The sequence below is a fragment of the Salmo salar genome, chromosome ssa28 (assembly GCF_905237065.1).
Source record: "Salmo salar chromosome ssa28, Ssal_v3.1, whole genome shotgun sequence".
Classification (NCBI taxonomy): Eukaryota; Metazoa; Chordata; class Actinopteri; order Salmoniformes; family Salmonidae; genus Salmo; species Salmo salar.
The window spans coordinates 1,541,167-1,559,316 of NC_059469.1; the positions used below are offsets into that span (position 1 = coordinate 1,541,167).

General features: G+C 43.7%; 1 protein-coding gene across 1 annotated transcript in view; it reads right to left on the reverse strand.

Annotated features, from left to right (window-relative positions):
* LOC106589293 (TANK-binding kinase 1-binding protein 1) overlaps nt 1–18,150 on the reverse strand; it is a 112,535-nt gene that overhangs the window by 57,755 nt on the left and 36,630 nt on the right. The window contains exon 2 of the mRNA XM_014179075.2: nt 244–487. Coding sequence (XP_014034550.2) covers nt 244–471 — 228 coding nt within the window. The 5' untranslated portion in view covers nt 472–487. The remainder of the gene's footprint in view (nt 1–243; nt 488–18,150) is intronic.

Genomic DNA, 18,150 nt, shown 5'->3' on the forward strand with positions numbered 1-18,150 from the left:
AGAGACCCTCGTCCCTCACACACAACATGCAACAGTGTTAGTGGTCAATATAGGGAATATTGAAGCTAGATTAGCCAGTAAGTTAGCCAGACTTATTCCACTCCTCTAACTCCGATTCCAGGAGTTTTTCCTTCCCAGAAAAATCTCAGAGCTCTCTCTAACTAGAGTTTAGATTATTTCTTGGTCAAGTCACATGGTCAGGATCAGGAAAAGCTCATATGCCAAATCGGCTCTTAGCCCTACCTTGATCTCGTAGATCTTGAGCTTCCTCTTGATGCCACTGTTCTCTCTCTCCAGGCCCGCGAGCCGTGTCTTGATGTCCTGGTAGGCGGTGATGAGGGCGAAGTGGGAGACGGAGTACATATCATCAGGGAGGGATGAGGAGGACCAGCCTACGTCGCCACAGCTGTCCTCCTTCAAGCCCTCGCCACCTCCCAGTAGCCTCAGCTCACCACCGAATAGAGATTCCATTGCTCAGAGCCTCAACCTGTCAGGATAGAACGAGACAGAGAGAGAGAGAGAGAGAGAGAGAGAGAGAGATGATTAGTATGAAGATACAGTATGTAGAAACACTATGTGTGGTGTGAGGCCAAGAGTTTTTTTCCTGACCATATTTCCTGGAAAGGAACAACTCTGGGCCCTAGTTATAGTCTGTGAAAGGGGTACGTGTTTCAGTCTTAAGGGCAATTGTGCAGCAGGAGGCAAAACAATATTTTTACATTTACATTTACGTCATTTAGCAGAAGCTCTTATTCAGAGCGACTTTTTCCCATAATGCCCCTTCATCCTGGCATATGCTTCAAAATATATTAAAGTTAGGGGAGTTAGTGTCCTTGCCTGTTTTTAAGATTCTCATTGACAACACTGTTTGATAGCTGCAGTTTTTGTCTAATATTCAATTGTATCCGTAACTTGTGACACTTTGTCTTTTGTGTGTATTTAGTATTTTATTGTAATATTTCTATTTCCCTGTTTTGCCTTCTTGCCAGGTCGCCCTCGCAAAATAGTTTTTTATCCTCAATGGGTCCTACCTGGTTATATAAAGGTTAAATAAAAATAATTTTTAAAAGTTCAAGGTGCAAAATCTGGTGTAGGTTTATTAAATAAAAGGTGCTACAAAATTAAGGTGGGCAAAATATTTACAAAAACCCTCACAAAAGTACAAAAACACAACAACAAAAGAAGAAAACACTGAAAGGGTCCATAAAGGACTAGCCCTAAGCACGCATTTCTGCCTGTACAACTCACTTAGCACAGGTGGGTCTACCAGGATCTGAGCACCCTCCCCAAGAGCAATGCTAACACTAGCAAAAATGACAAACTTCACCTAAACATACACTACCGTTCAAAAGTTCGAGGTCACTTAAAAATGTTGCTTTTATTTTTTAAATAAAAGCAAATTGCTAAGAAACTGAAGATCTCGTACAATGCTGTGTACTACTCCCTTCATAGAATAGCGTAAACTGTCTCTAACCAGAATAGAAAGAGGAGTGGGAGGCCCCTGTGCACAATTGAGCAAGAGGACAAGTACATTAGAGTGTCTAGTTTGAGGAACAGAAGCCTCACAAGTCCTCAACTGGCACCTTCATTAAATACTCCCCGCAAAACACCAGTCTCAACGTCAACAGTGAAGAGGCAAATCTGGGATGCTGGCCTAGGCAGAGTTCCTCTGTCCAGTGTCTGTGTTCTTTTGCCCATCTTAATCTTTTATTTTTATTGGCGAGTCTTAGATATGGCTTTTTCTTTGCAACTCTGCCTAGAAGGCCAGCACACCGGAATTCCTGGCACCACTTCGCCAGGGCCCTTACCTCCTCCCTGCAGGCTGTCTCGTGATTGTTGGTAATGAGGCGTACAGCTGTTGTGTAGTCTGCAAAATTGATGATTGAGTTGGAGGCATGCATGGTCACGCAGTCATTGGTGAACAGGGAGTACAGGAGGGGGCTGAGCAGGCACAGTTGTGGGGCCCCTGTGTTGAAGATCAGCGTAGTGGAGGTGTTGAGGGCAGGCGTCAGGAAGTCCAGGACCCAGTTATACAGGGCAGGGTTCAGACCCAGGGCCCCGAGCTTAATGATGAGCTTGGAGGAAACTATGGTGTTGAAGACTAAGCTATAGTCAATGAACAGCATTCTTCCATAGGTATTCCTTTTGTCCAGATGGGATAGGACAGTGTGCAGCGCAATGGCGAGTGCATCGTATGTAGATCTATTGGGGTGGTATGCAAATTTTATGGGTCTAGGGTGTCAGGTAAGGTAGAGGTAATAAGATCCTTAACTAGCCTCTCAAAGAACTTTATGATGACAGAAGTTAGTGCTGCGGGGCGATAGTCATTTAGTTCAGTTACCTTTGCTTTCTTGGTTACAGGAACAAGGGTGGAGATCTTGAAGCAAGTGGGGACAGCAGACTGGGATAGGGAGAGATTGAATATGTCCGTAAACACTCTAGCCGGCTGATCTGCGCATTCTATGAGGACGCATCTAGGGATGCCGTCTGGGCCGGCAGCCTTACAAGGGTTAACATGTTTAAATGTCTTACTCGCGTCGGCCACGGAAAACGAGAGCCCGCAGTCCTTGGGAGCGGGCCACGCCGGTGGCATTGTGTTATCCTCAAAGCGGGCGAAGGAGGTGTTTAGCTTGTCCGGGAGCAAGACGTCGATGTCCGCAACATGGCTGGTTTTCCCTTTGTAATCCGTGATTGTCTGTAGTCCCTGCCACATACATCTCATGTTTGAGCCGTTGAATTGCGACTGTTTGATTGTCTTACGGAGGGAATAACTGCACTGTTTGTATTCAACCATATTCCAAATCACCTTGCCATGGTTAAATGCGGTTGTTTGCACTTTCAGTTTTGCGCGAATACTGCCATCTATCTATCCACAGCTTCTGATTTGGGTAGGTTTTAATAGTCACAGTGGGAATAACATCCACTATATACTTCCTGATGAACTCAGTCACCATGTCAGTGTATATGTTGATGTTATTCTCAGAGGCTACTCGGAACATATCCCAGTCCGCGTGATCAAAACAAGCTTGGAGCATGGATACCGATCGGTCAGACCAGCGTTGAATAGACCTTAGCACAGGTACTTCCTGTTTGAGTTTCTGCCTATAGGAAGGGATGAGCAAAATGGAGTCATGATCTGATTTGCGAAAGGGAGGGCAGGGGAGGGCCTTGTAGGCATCCCGGAAGTTGGAGTAGCAGTGGTTGAGTGTTTTAGCAGTGCAAGTACTACAATCAATGTGTTGGTAAAACTTCGGTACCGTTTTCCTCAAATTTGCTTTGTTAAAATCCCCAGCTACAATAAATGCAGCCTCAGGATATGTGTTTTCCAGTTTGCACAAAGTCCAATGTAGTTCCTTGAGGGCTGTTGTGTTGCCTTTGCTGCCTTTGTTGCCTTCACTCCTTTGTTGCCTTGGCCATGTGTTTTGGGTCATTGTCATGCTGGAATACCCATCCACGACCCATTTTCAATGCCCTGGCTGAGGGAAGGAGGTTCTCACCCAAGATTTGACGGTACATGGCCCCGTCCATCGTCCCTTTGATGCGGTGAAGTTGTCCTGTCCCCTTAGCAGAAAAACACCCCCAAAGCATAATGTTTCCACCTCCATGTTTGACGGTGGGGATGGTGTTCTTGGGGTCATAGGCAGCATTCCTCCTCCTCCAAACATGGCGAGTTGAGTTGATGCCAAAGAGCTCCATTTTGGTCTCATCTGACCACAACACTTTCACCCAGTTGTCCTCTGAATCACTCAGATGTTCATTGGCAAACTTCAGACGGGCATGTATATGTGCTTTCTTGAGCAGGGGGACCAGCACATTAAGGTCCTGGAGTGGCCTAGCCAGTCTCCAGACCTTAATCCCATAGAAAATCTGTGGAGGGAGCTGAAGGTTTGAGTTGCCAAACGTCATTCTCGAAACCTTAATGACTTGGAGAAGATCTGCAAAGAGGGGTGGGACAAAATCCCTCCTGAGATGTATGCAAACCTGGTGGCCAACTACAAGAAATGTCTGACCTCTGTGATTGCCAACAAGGGTTTTGCCACCAAGTACTAAGTCATGTTTTGCAGAGGGGTCAAATACTTATTTCCCTCATTAAAATGCAAATCATTTTATAACATTTTTGACTTGCGTTTTTCTGGATTTTTGTTGTCGTTATTCTGTCTCTCACTGTTCAAATAAACCTACCATTAAAATTATAGACTGATCATTTCTTTGTCAGTGGGCAAACGTACAAAACCAGCAGGGGATCAAATACTTTTTCCCCTCACTGTACATTACCATAATCCCACCATGAGTAGTTAATCATGAAACATACAACCCCGCCTTTCTTCTTCCCAGATAGTTCTTTAATCCTGTCTGCACAATGTACTGAGAACCCAGTTGGCTGTATGGATGGGGACTGTCCCTGATGTCTCTCTCGAAGGAGATCCTCACCCTAACTAGTCTACTTTATTGTCCAGAGACTGAACATTAGCGAGAAGCGGTGGATGGTGTGCACGTCTCTGAGTCGTACTAGAAGTCCATTCCGAATACCTCTTCTCTACCGACGGCATCTTTGAGCAGCCTCTGGGATAAGTTGAATTGCCCTGTGGGGTACGAACAAAGGATCCAATTCAGGAAAGTCGTAGTCCTGGTCGTAATGCTGGTGAGTTACCGCCGCTCTGATATACAAAAGTTCTTTCCGGCTGTATGTAATAACACAAAAAAACTTTCTGGGCTAATAATGTAAGAAATAACAGACACAAAAACTAAATACTGCAAAGTTGCAGAAGCAGAGCACAGGACCGCCGGTGAAACGCAGGAACACAAACAAAAGAAGCAATGACATGAAAATAAAATGAGAAGTAAAGAAAACATCTAACTTCTAAGTGCTCATGAGTTCATACACACTGCTTCCACTCAGATGATCAAACAGCAGATGAACAACATGAAATAATGGAAGAAACAAATGTTGACGCAGGTTGATGTTTATTGTCATGAATCTTGTCCTGGGGTAGAACTGAGCGCTATGCCAGCTGCAAAGTCAAAATTGTCTATATCGTAAGATTTCTTGAAAACTGACATTTGCTTTTGGTCTTAATTTAAGGTAAGGGTTAGGCATTAGAGTTAACAGTGTGATTAAGGTTAGGTTTAATATCCGATTTTATGACTTTGTAGCTGTGCCAGCTAGTGACCACTCTGCAAAACTGCCTCCAGGACATGAGTCATTCCAATAAATGCCAACCTGCAACACAAACTGGCAGAAGCTGAATTGACATAAATAGGGAACTTCATGCAGAATGTCTGTGTAACACCTGGTCTAGTATCCACTAATTATACAAAGAATACTCATGTTACAGTAACATTCATAACTGGAGCATTTGGCTGCTCTCAAATCATCACTCCATGCATTCAGCATCCTGTCGAAGACATTGCTAAAAATGTCATTAAGGCTAATGCAACTCCTTGCATGTCTATAAACTATCTCTAACATGCTGACCACACCGCCTGCGTCGCGTGCGCGAGGGTTGCAAAATTAATTTACACATACATGTTATTAAATCACTGCTCGCGCGGGTCAACGAGCGTCTGCATAGCCAGGTGATAAAAAATAGAACTTGGTTCTATTTGTGATACTTGAAGCGCTGCAAGTCTTGCCTCTCCCATCTCCTCATTGGTTTTTAGGAGCTATGGTAGAAAATTACAAGATTATGTTATAATACTGTTTTTGCATCAAATAGCTTTGATGAGTACTCTCTTATCTGTGTCTGTGGGACTGAGTTGGGCCTCTGGGGCTTGGTGCTGGAAATTGATTTATGATGGCTTGGTGATAAAACTTACAGCCTGCATTCCATAGAATGAGTTGGTGTTTGTGTACTATGAGGTACCAGGGAGGAGATGTCTCTGGTGTGGACGGCTGATGGGAGGAACCTTGTCTTTGTTTTCTATACAATTAGAACAGTCTTCACAGCAAATGTTATCTGTCTGGGGGGTTACTTCTTTCTCACATACAAAACCTCACCTTTGACCCATTCCACACATCTGTTCTTTGTCACATACTCAGAAGGATGTGCTTAGTCTATAAAGGTTGCAACCCAACTCTGCTCATTGTGTTCTCAACAATCACCTCCCGAGGTGGTTGTTGACGGCTCCATTACAGCAGTAATGTTGTTGTGAAGAAATCTAAACGTCTCCTTTGGTTAGAATTATTTCCACAACAGAGCATATACCCATGTGGAGAATTGAAAGATGAACTGAGGTCCACACTCCAGTCTAGTTGTTGGTGGTAATGCACCTTAAAGTTGGTTGCCAACCGCCATATAAAGTCCAACGAAGGAGAAGAAGCCTGAAGGAGGAGAGATTACTAGAAACAAACTTTTACCCTTTTATCTGTGGATTCATTGTCAGAGTAGGGGATCTTGTGCATTTCAGGTAAAATAACAACCCAATGTTTATATCCCCAACACAAATTAGCTAGCAACAGCAAGCTAGCTAGTTAAATTGCCATACATGTTTAATGCTTTTCGACCTGTCCCCAAATTAATATAGTTGGTTCAGAGTTCATTTTGATATTTCAACCTGCGTGTCCTGATCATGTCTGGTGTGGGTGGACAAAATCAACATGTGCGTGAGCGGTCTGGTCAGCATGTAATGGGAACATCCAGACTCTTCTGGCATAGACACTGTAAAATATTCAGTCAGGGAAAGGGAAGTGAGAGGCATAGAAGTCAATGACAAGTAGACAAGCCGCCTCCCCACAGTATGTAATAATATTGTAACATTTGCCCTAGACATCCTATGCGAACACTCTAGGCTAGCCTCATGCTCTGTGCTAGCTAGCCAAGCTAACTGACCACATGCTAATTCACAGTGACCAGCCCTCAGTCCCCTCACATTCCACCATGACTTTGGGCAGTTAGTTGTCATGGAAGATGAATTGCACCAATGATGACATCAATACCTTCAATTTTTTCACTGCACAAGCATCACTACATAGGCCTACAGAGAAGGATGTGTAATCCAATAATTTTAAACAAACAATAGGCAAGACACACACATGCACACAGACCTTGGAGAGCAAACAGAACATTTGCACAGCAGCATCCTAGTCTACTTGTGTAACGGTTGTCGTACGTGGTAGACCAAGGCGCAGCGGGTTGAGTGCTCATTTTAACTTTTATTGAACACGTAACGAAACCAAAACAAGAAACCGAACAAACGCACAGTATTGCAGGCCACACACACACACACACACACACACACACACACACACACACACACACACACACACACACACACACACACACACACACACACACACACACACACACACACACACACACACACACACACACACACACACAGGTGAAAACAGGGCTACCTAAGTATGACTCTCAATCAGCAATAACGATGTACAGCTGTTCCTGATTGAGAGCCATACCAGGCCAACACAAAGAAATACACAACATAGATAGATCATGGAAATACACAACATAGAACATAACTAAAACCCCAGAATACTCTAAACAAACACCCCACCCCTAAACACATATATCAACAAACCCCGAACCACAAAAAACAAACACCCCCCTGCCACGTCCTGACCAAACTACAATAACAAATAACCCCTTTACTGGTCAGGACGTGACAACTTGCTACTGCTTGGACATGGATACTGACACGTGTGTGTGTGTGTATGAGCGATATCAAACTCTACACACTTTCAATATAAACACAGCCGGTGTCTTCAAACCTGGCTGTTATATATGGGCCTATCCTTATTATTAACCTGATAGGCTACACTTGACAGTGGAGAGACTGATCATTTACCACAGACTGTCTCTCTCTCTCTCTCTCTCTCTCTCTCTCTCTCTCTCTCTCTCTCTCTCTCTCTCTCTCTCTCTCTCGAGCCCTGGTTGACCCAGTGTTATGAAACTGGCCGCCTCCCCTCAATGCCTGCTTCATTAGAGCGATTACTACAGGCAATCATACATTACATTGGGCTGAGATGGCACACATTGCACCAGCACAGAGACATAGCAGCACCTTCTACCGCACTATATGACTGTACTACCACCACCATTAGAACCAGACACTGTGCTTAATGGTTGGGTAGCACACTACACTAACACGCCAACATAATAGTAGGCCTGTGTTCATGTTCATTAGGCAAGAAGGGAATGCTTTATTGACAGTTACTGAAGAATGACAGCATCAGCATGCATAATATTACAGAATCACTATGTGTTGTCGCCATCAGCCTGTTGTCTTGTGTAGTGTACCTGCTATGTGGGGTTAGATTGTAAAATCATACAGTATATCACACATACTGTGCCGTATGTATCCCATAATATGAGGATCTGTATTAATCATGGGCAGCCATTGGGAGTAAACACATGAAAGATGTGAGAAAAGCTACGCTCACAGTCCCACTAGGATGTATTGAGACAGTCTACGTATACAGAGCTGTGGACATATTTCATTTCTTCACATTTGTTCTTCTGTCCAGCACCTGAACCACTGGGGTGTGTTTACTTTTCCATTTTTCATGGGTTGTTCTGAGTAAAGTTGCATCCCCATTCCCCAGCGGCTTTGGACACTTTATCACTTGAGGCCAGAAGAGAGATATTTCTGGGTATTTTGTCCAGATGCTGCAGCTCATAATTCTGACGTTAGAATAATTCATCAATTATTCTTCCTCTAAGATGCAATCCGTTTAGTGTGTTGTTGGCTCCGGGCATAAATAATATGTTAAAGAAGCGAGAAACCGTCGCCAGACGGGTCAAGCTGAAGGTATTCCAATGGCAACAGATTCAGAATCAAAGAACTTTGAGAGTGAGTCACTGAGTGTGTGTGTGAGTGTGTTTGTCTGTGTATGTGTGTGTGTGTGTGTGTGTGTGTGTGTGTGTGTGTGTGTGTGTGTGTGTGTGTGTGTGTGTGTGTGTGTGTGTGTGTGTGTGTGTGTGTGTGTGTGTGTGTGTGTGTGTGTGTGTGTGTGTGTGTGTGTGTGTGACTTTATGTGTATGCCAGAGATGGAAAAAGCAGGGATACAATGGCATGCAAATGTCCTGCATGTTCACATCTTTACAGTTCTTATTCTGGGTTAGCTGATGTCAAGCATGAAAAGCCCATTGATGGCTCCTGAGTGAACATATACTTGCCAAGATTTAAAGACTTTTCGTATTTGCTATGGATCCCCATTAGCTGCTGCCAAGGCAGCTGACCACACGACTGAACAGTGGTCCAGGTGCGACAAAACTAGAGCCTGTAGGACCTGCCTTGTTGATAGTGCTGTTAAGAAGGTAGAGCAGCACTTTATTATGGAAAGACTTCTCCCCATCTTATCAACTGTTGTATGAATATGTTTTGACCATGACAGTTTACAGTCCAGGGTTACTCCAAGCAGTTTAGTCACCTCAACTTGCTCAATTTCCACATTATTTATTACAAGATTTAGTTGAGGTTTAGGGTTTAGTGAAAGATTTGTCCCAAATACAATGCTTTTAGTTTTTGAAATATTTAGGACTAACTTCTTCCTTGCTACCCATTCTGAAACTAACTGCAGCTCTTTAAGTGTTGCAGTCATTTCAGTTGCTGAAGTAGCTGACGTGTATAGTATTGAGTCATCTGCATACATAGATTGAAAAAAGTAAGGGCCCTAGACAGCTACCCTGGGGAATTCCTGATTCTACCTGGAGTATGTTGGAGAGGCATCCATTAAAGAACACCCTCTGTGTTCTGTTAGACAGGTAACTATTTATCCACAATATAGTAGGGGGTATAAAGCCATTACACATACGTTTTGCCAGCAGCAGACTATGATCAATAATGTCAAAAGCCGCACTGAAGTCTAACAAAACAGCCCCCACAATCTTTTTATCATCAATTTCTCTCAGCCAATCATCAGTCATTTGTGTGCTGAGCTTGTTGAATGTCCTTCCCTATAAGCGTGCCGAAAGTCTGTTGTCAATTTGTTTACTGTAAAATAGCATTGTATCTGGTCAAACACAATTGTTTCCAAAACTTTACTAAGGGTTGAGTAACAGGCTGATTAGTCAGCTATTTGAGCCACTAAAGAGGGCTTTACTGTCCTTAGGAGCGGAATGACTTTTGCTTCCCTGCAGGCATGAAGGCACACACTTTCTAGTATGCTTATATTGAAAATATGGCAAATATGGGTGGCAATATCGTTCCCTCAGTAATTTTCCATCCAAGGTGTCAGACCCTGGTGGCTTGTCATTGTTGATAGACAACAATAATTTTTTCACCTCTTCCACACTCACTTTATGGAATTCAAAATGAATGTTATTGTCTTTCATCATTTGGTCAGATATAAACTTAGCAAAAAAAGAAACATCCCCTTTTCAGGACCTTGTCTTTCAAAGATAATTCGTAAAAATCCAAATAACTTCATAAAAGAAAGATGTCCAGGGTCCCTGCTCATCTGCGTGAACGTGCCTTTGGCATGCTGCAAGGAGGCATGAGGACTGCAGATGTGGCCAGGGCAATATATTGCAATGTCCGTACTGTGAGACGCCTAAGACACCGCTACAGGGAGACAGGACAGACAGCTGATTGTCCTCGCAGTGGCAGGCCACGAGTAACAACATCTGCACAGGATCGGTACATCCGAACATCACACCTGCGGGACAGGTACAGGATGGCAACAACAGCTGCCCGAGTTACACCAGGAATGCACAATCCCGCCATCAGTGCTCAGACTGTCCTCAATAGGCTGAGAGAGGCTGGACTGAGGGCTTCTAGGCCTGTTGTAAGGCAGGTCCTCACCAGACATCACCGGCAACAACGTCGCCTATGGGCACAAACCCACCGTCGCTGGACCAGACAGGACTGGCAAAAAGGGCTCTTCACTGACGAGTCGCGGTTTTGTCTGACATGGGGTGATGGTCAGATTCGCGTTTATCGTCGAAGTAATAAGTGTTACACAGAGGCCTGTAATCTGGAGCGGGATCGATTTGGAGATGAAGGGTCCATCATGGTCTGGGGCCGTGTGTCACAGCATCATCGGACTGAGCTTATTGTCATTGCAGACAATCTCAACGCTGTGCTTTAACAGGGAAGACATCCTCCTCCCTCATGTTGTACCCTTCCTGCAGGCTCATCCTGACATGACCCTCCAGCATGACAATGCCACCAGCCATACTGCTCGTTCTGTGCGTGATTTCCTGCAAGACAGAAATGTCAGTGTTCTGTCATGGCCAGTGAAGAGCCTGGATCTCAATCCCATTGAGCATGTCTGGGACCTGTTGGATTGGAGGGTGAGGGCTAGGGCCATTCCCCCGAGAAATGTTCGGGAACTTGCAGGTGCCTTGGTGGAAGAGTGGGGTAACATCTCACAGCAAGAACTGGCAAATCTGGTGTAGTCCACGAGGAGGGGATGCACTGCAGTACTTAATGCAGCTGGTGGCCACACCAGATACTGACTGTTACTTTTGATTTTGACCCCCCCTTTGTTCAGGGACACATTATTCCATTTCTGTCAGTCACATGTCTGTGGAACTTATTCAGTTTATGTCTCAGTTGTTGAATCTTGTTATGTTCATACAAATATTTATACATGTTAAATTTGCTGAAAATAAATGCAGTTGACAGTGAGAGGACGTTTCTTTTTTTGTTGAGTTTACTTGGATGTGTAGTGTCAGCGTTTGTTGCTGGCATGTCATGCCTAAGTTTGCTAATCTTGCCAATGAAAAGATAATTAAAGTAGTTGGCAATATCAGTCGGTTTTGTAATGAATGAGCCATCTGATTCAATGAATGAACAAGCTGAGTTTGCCTTTTTTCCCTAAATGTAATTGAAGGTACTCCAAAGCATTTTACTATCATTTTTTATGTCATTTATCTTTGTTTCATAGTGTAGTTTCATCTTCTTTTTATTCAGTTTAGTCACATGATTTCTCACTTTGCAGTACGTTTGCCAATCGATTGTGCAGCCACACTTATTTGCCATTCCTTTTTCCGCATCCCTCTCAACCATACAATTTTTTTCATTCCTCATCAATCCACAGGGATTTAAGTTTTTACAGTCATTTTCTTAATGGGTGCATGCTTAATAGTAACTGGGATAAGCAATTTCATGAACGTGTCAAGTGCAACGTCAGTTTGCTCCTCATTACACACCACAGACCAACAAATATTATTTCCATGAACAACATAGAATCACTACAAAACTCATTGTATGACACCTTATACACTATATTAGGCACAGCCTTTGGAACTTTGGATTTCCTAGATATGGCTACTATATTGTGATCACTACATCTGATAGATCTGGATACTGCTTTCAAGCACATTTCTGCAGCATTAGTAAAGATGAGCTCAATACATGTTGATGATTTCATTCCTGTGCTGTTTGTAACTACCCTGGTAGGTTTATTGATAATCTGAACCAGGTTGCAGGCACCAGTTACAGTTTGAAGCTTTTTCTTGCGTGGGCAGCTTGATGAAAGCCAGTCAATATTTAAATCACCCAGAAAAAACATTCAAAAGTTTGGGGTCACTTAGAAATGTCCTTGATTTGAAAGAAAATCTATTTTTTTGTCCATTCAAATAACATAACATTGATCAGAAATACAGTGTAGACATTGTTAATGTTGTAAATGACTATTGTAGCTGGAAACGGCTGATTTTTAATGGAATATCTACATAGGCTTACAGAGGCCCATTATCACCAATCATCACTCCTGTGTTCCAATGGCACGTTGTGTTAGCTAATCCAAGTTGATCATTTTAAAAGGCTAATTGATCATTAGAAAACCCTTTTGCAATTATGTTAGGGCAGCTGAAAATGGTTGTTCTGATTAAAGAAGCAATAAAACTGGCCTTCTTTAGACTAGTTGAGTATCTGGAGCGTCAGTGTACCTCTCTGTTGATATCACATATATTATCAAGCATTTCACACATGTTATGACCGGACTTTAAACAAAGTAGCCTACCACATACTTCAGGATAGATCCTCCAAATACCCAATTCCCCATGTTAATGATAGTTCACTTCACAATCAATGTTTGTCAGATGATTTAAGAGCTCGAAAGTCCAATGTCAAGATACGGCTACAGTGCCTTCGGAAGGTATTCAGACCCCTTGACTTTTTCAAAATGTTGTTACGTTACAGCCTTATTCTAAAATGGATACATTTTGTAAAAAATCCTCAAATCTGCACACAATACCCCATAATGATAAAGCAAAAAATGTATTTTAGATTTTTTGCAAATTTATTAAAAATAAGAAACAGAGCTATCTTATTTACATAAGTATTCAGGCCCTTTGCTATGAGACTCTAAATTAAATTGAGCTCAGGTGCATCCTGTTTCCATTGATCATCCTTGAGATGTTTCTATAGCTTGATTGGAGTCCACCTGTGATACATTTAATTGATTGGACATGATTTGGAAAGGCACACACCTGTCTATATAAGGTCCCACAGTTGACAGTGCATGGACCAAAAATCAAGCCATGAGATCGAAGGAATTATCCGTCGAGCTCAGAGACAGGATTGTGTCGAGGCACAGATCTGGGGAAGGGTACCAAAAATGTATGCAGCATTGAAGGTCCCCAAGAACACAGTGGCCTCCATCATTCTTAAATGGAAGAAGTTTTTTACCACCAAGACTCTTCTTAGAGCTAGCCTCACAGCCAAACTGAGCAATTAGGGAGAATGGCCTTGATCAAGGAGGTCACTCTGACAGAGCTCTTATGAAACCAAGATTGAAATCTTTGGCCTGAATGCCAAGCGTCACATCTGGAGGAAACCGGGCACCATCCATCCCTACAGTGACCTGAAAATAGTGGTGCATCAATGCTCCCCATCCAACCTGACAGAGCTTGAGAGGATATGCATAGAAGAATGGGAGAAACTCCCCAAATACAGGTATGCCAAGCCTGTAGCGTCATACCCAGGAAGACTCGAGGCTGTAATCGCTGCCGAAGGTGCTTCAAAGTACTGATTAAAGGGTCATCGAACAGGCAAAGTGTTAAAACAGGACTAAGATCAAATTATACTACGCCGGCTCTGATGCTCGACAGATGTGGCAGGGCTTGCAAAATATCAAGGATTACAAAGGGAAAACCAGCCGTGAGCTTCTCGGAGACACGAGCCTACCAGACGAGCTAAATGCCTTCTATGCTCACTTTGAGTCGAGCAACACTTAACCATGCATGAGAGCACCAGGTGTTACGGACAACTGTGTGATCTTGTTCTCCATAGCAAATATGAGTAAGACCTTTAAACAGGTTAACCTCTTACATCTAGACGTTCCGCTAGCGGAACACCACTCCAATATCCAATGATAAGGCGTGGCGCGAAATACAAACTCCTCGAAAATCCGAAAACGTCCATTTTTCAAACATATGACTATTTTACAACATTTTAAAGACAAGACTCTCCTTTATCTAACCACACTGTCCGATTTCAAAAAGGCTTTACAATGAAAGCAAAACATTAGATTATGTCAGCAGAGTACCCAGCCAGAAATAATCAGACACCCCTTTTTCAAGCTAGCATATAATGTCACAAAAACCAAAACCACAGCTAAATGCAGCACTAACCTTTGATGATCTTCATCAGATGACACTCCTAGGACATTATGTTATACAATACATGCATGTTTTGTTCAATCAAGTACATATTTATATCAAAAACCAGCTTTTAACATTAGCATGTGACGTTCAGAACTAGCATTCCCACCGAACACTTCCGGGGAATTTACTAAATTACTCACGATAAACGTTCACAAAAAACATAACAATTATTTTAAGAATTATAGATACAGAACTCCTTTATGCAATCGCGGTGTCCGATTTTAAAATAGCTTTTCGGTGAAAGCACATTTTGCAATATTCTGAGTAGATAGCTCGCCATCACGGGCTAGCTAATTTGACACCCACCAAGTTTGGTGGTTACCAAACTCAGATTTACTATAAGAAAAATTGGATTACCTTTGCTGTTCTTCGTCAGAATGCACTCCCAGGACTTCTACTTCAACAACAAATGTTGGTTTGGTTCCAAATAATCCATAGTTATATCCAAATAGCGGCGTTTTGTTCGTGCGTTCAAGACACTATCCGAAGGGTGACGCGCGGACGCGTATCGTGACCAAAAAATTCAAAATATTCCATTACCGTACTTCGAAGCATGTCAAACGCTGTTTAAAATAATTTTAATGCGATTTTTCTCGTAAAAAAGCGATAATATTACGACCGGGAGACGTCCTTTCCGTTCAAAGACTCAAAATCTAAAATGGACTCTTCACGTGCACGCGTGCGCCCGTCTCATTGTTCTCAGATCGACCACTTACCAAATGCGCTACTGTTTTTCAGCCATGGACAGCAGAGTCATCATTCAACGTTCTGGCGCCTTCTGAGAGCCTATGGGAGCCTTAGAAAGTGTCACGTTACAGCAGAGATCCTTTGTTTTGGATAGAGATGACAAAGAAGGCCAAGAAATGGTCAGACAGGGTACTTCCTGTACAGAATCTTCTCAGGTTTTGGCCTGCCATTTGAGTTATGTTATACTCACAGACACCATTCAAACAGTTTTAGAAACTTTGGAGTGTTTTCTATCCAACGCTACTAATTATATGCATATTCTAGTTTCTGGGCAGGAGTAATAACCAGATTAAATCGGGTACGTTTTTTATCCGGCTGTGAAAATACTGCCCCCTATCCATAACAAGATAACATTTGCCACGCCACAGGGCCAGACAGAATACCAGGACACATACTCATAGCTTGCACGTAGCAGCTGGCAAGTGTCTTCACTGACATTTTCAACATATCCTTGACCCGGTCTGTAATACCAACTTGTTTCAAACAGATCACCATAGTTCTCGTGCCCAAGAATGCCAAGGTAACCTGCCTAAATGATTATTGCCTCAAAGCAAACCCACATCTATAGCCATGAAATGCTTTGGAAGGCTGGTCATGGCTCACATTAACACCATTATCCCAGACACCCTGGACCCATTCCAATTCGCATTCTGCCCCAACACATCCACAGATGATGCTATCTCTATTGCACTCAACACTGCCCTCACCCACCTGGACAAAAGGAATACCAATGTAAGAATGCTGTTCATTGGTGTTGAATGCTGCGCTGTAGTCATAGTCCCCTCCAAGCTCATCACTAAGCTCAGGACCCTGGGACTGAACGCCTCCCTCTGCAACTGGATCCTGGACTTCCTGACGTGCCGCCCCCCAGGTGGTGAGGGTAGGCAACAACACATCCACCACACTGACTATCAACACAGGGGCCCCTTAGGGGTGTGTGTTGTCCCCTCCTGTACTCCATGTTCATCCATGACTGAATGGCCATGCACAACTCAAACACCATCATTAAGTTTGTTGATGACAAGATGGTGGTAGGACTGATTATCGACGACGATGAGGCAGCCTATAGCAAGGAGGTCAGAGACCTGGCAGTGTGGTGCCAGGAAAACAAACTCTTCCTCAATGTCAGCAAGACAAAATAACTGATAGTGGACTACAGGAAATGAAGGAGCGATCATGCCTCCATCCACATCGAAGTGGCTATAGTGGAGCGGATCGAGAGCTTAAAGTTCCTCTGTGTTCAAATCACTAAGGAATTAACATGGTCCACACACACCCATACAGTTCTGAAGAGGGCACAACAGCTCATCTTCCGCCTCAGGAAGCTGAAAAGATTTAGCATGGGATCTCAGATCCTCAACAGGTTCTACAGCTGCACCATTCAGAGCATTTTCACTGGCTGCATCCCCACTTGGTACTGCAACTGCAAGGCACCCGACCGCAAGGCGCTACAGAGGGTGGTGAGTACGGCCAAGTACATCCCTGTGACATGTCACAGCAAACCCCAAGCCATGAGGTCAAAGGAATTGTCCGTAGAGCTCAGAGACAAGATTGTGTTGAGGCATTTACATTTGACATTTTAGCCATTTAGCAGACGCTCTTATCCAGAGCGACTTACAGTAGTGAATGCATACATTTCATAATTTCCCCCCCCGTACTGGTCCCCCTGAGCAATCGGGGGAGAAGGGCCTTGGTCAGGGAGGTGACCAAGAACCCGATAGTCACACTGACTGAGCTCCATAGTTCTTCTGTGGAGATGGGAGAACCTTCCAGAAGGACAACCCTCTCTGCAGCACTCCACCAACCAGGCCTTTATGGTGGAGTGGCCAGATGGAAGCCTGTCCTCAGAAAAAGACACATGACAGCCTGCTTGGAGTTTGCCAAAAGGCACCGAAAGGACTCTCAGACCATGAGAAAAAATATTTTCTGTTCTGATGAAACCAAGATTGAACTCTTTGGCCTGAATGCCAAGCAGCACGTCTGGAGGAAACCAGACACCGCTCATCACCTGGCCAATACCATCCCTACGGTGAAGCATGGTGGAGGCAGCATCATGCTGTGGGGATGTTTTTCAGCGGCAAGGACTGGGAGACTAGTCAGGATCGAAGGAAAGATGAACAGAGCAAAGTACAGAGAGATCCTTGATGAAAACCTGCTCCAGAGTGCTCAGGACCTCGGACTGGGGCGAAGGTTCACCTTCCAACTGGACAACAACCCTTAGCACACAGCCAAGACAACGCAGGAGTGGCTTTGGGACAAGTCTCTGAATGTCCTTGAGTGGCCCAGCCAGAGCCCGGACTTGAACCCGATCTAACATCTCTGGAGAGACCTGAAAATAGCTGTTCAGCGATGCTCCCCATCCAACCTGACAGAGCTTGAGTGGATTTAAAGAGAAGAATGGGAGAAACTCCCCAAATACAGGTGTGCCAAGCTTGTAGAGTCATACTGTCATCGCGGCAAAAGGTGCTTCAAAAAAGTACTGTGTAGAGGGTATGTAATGGGACCCATGTCGTCCAAAAAGTTATACTTTTGACTAATCTGTCCATAGAACATTCTTTCAAGAGTCTTGATGATCATCCAGGTGCTTCCAGGTGCTTTTAGGCAAACTTGAGTCAACTTTTTGGATGAGATGGGTCCCATTTATGTCTGGCGAAAACCGAACACTGTATTCAACAGTAAGAACCTCATACCAGCGGTCAAGCATGGTGGTGGTAGTGTAATGGTTTGGGGATGCTTTGCTGCCTCAGGACGTGGACGACTTGCCTTAATAGAAGGAACCATGAATTCCCCTCTGTATCAGAGAATTCTACAGGAGAATGTCAGTCCA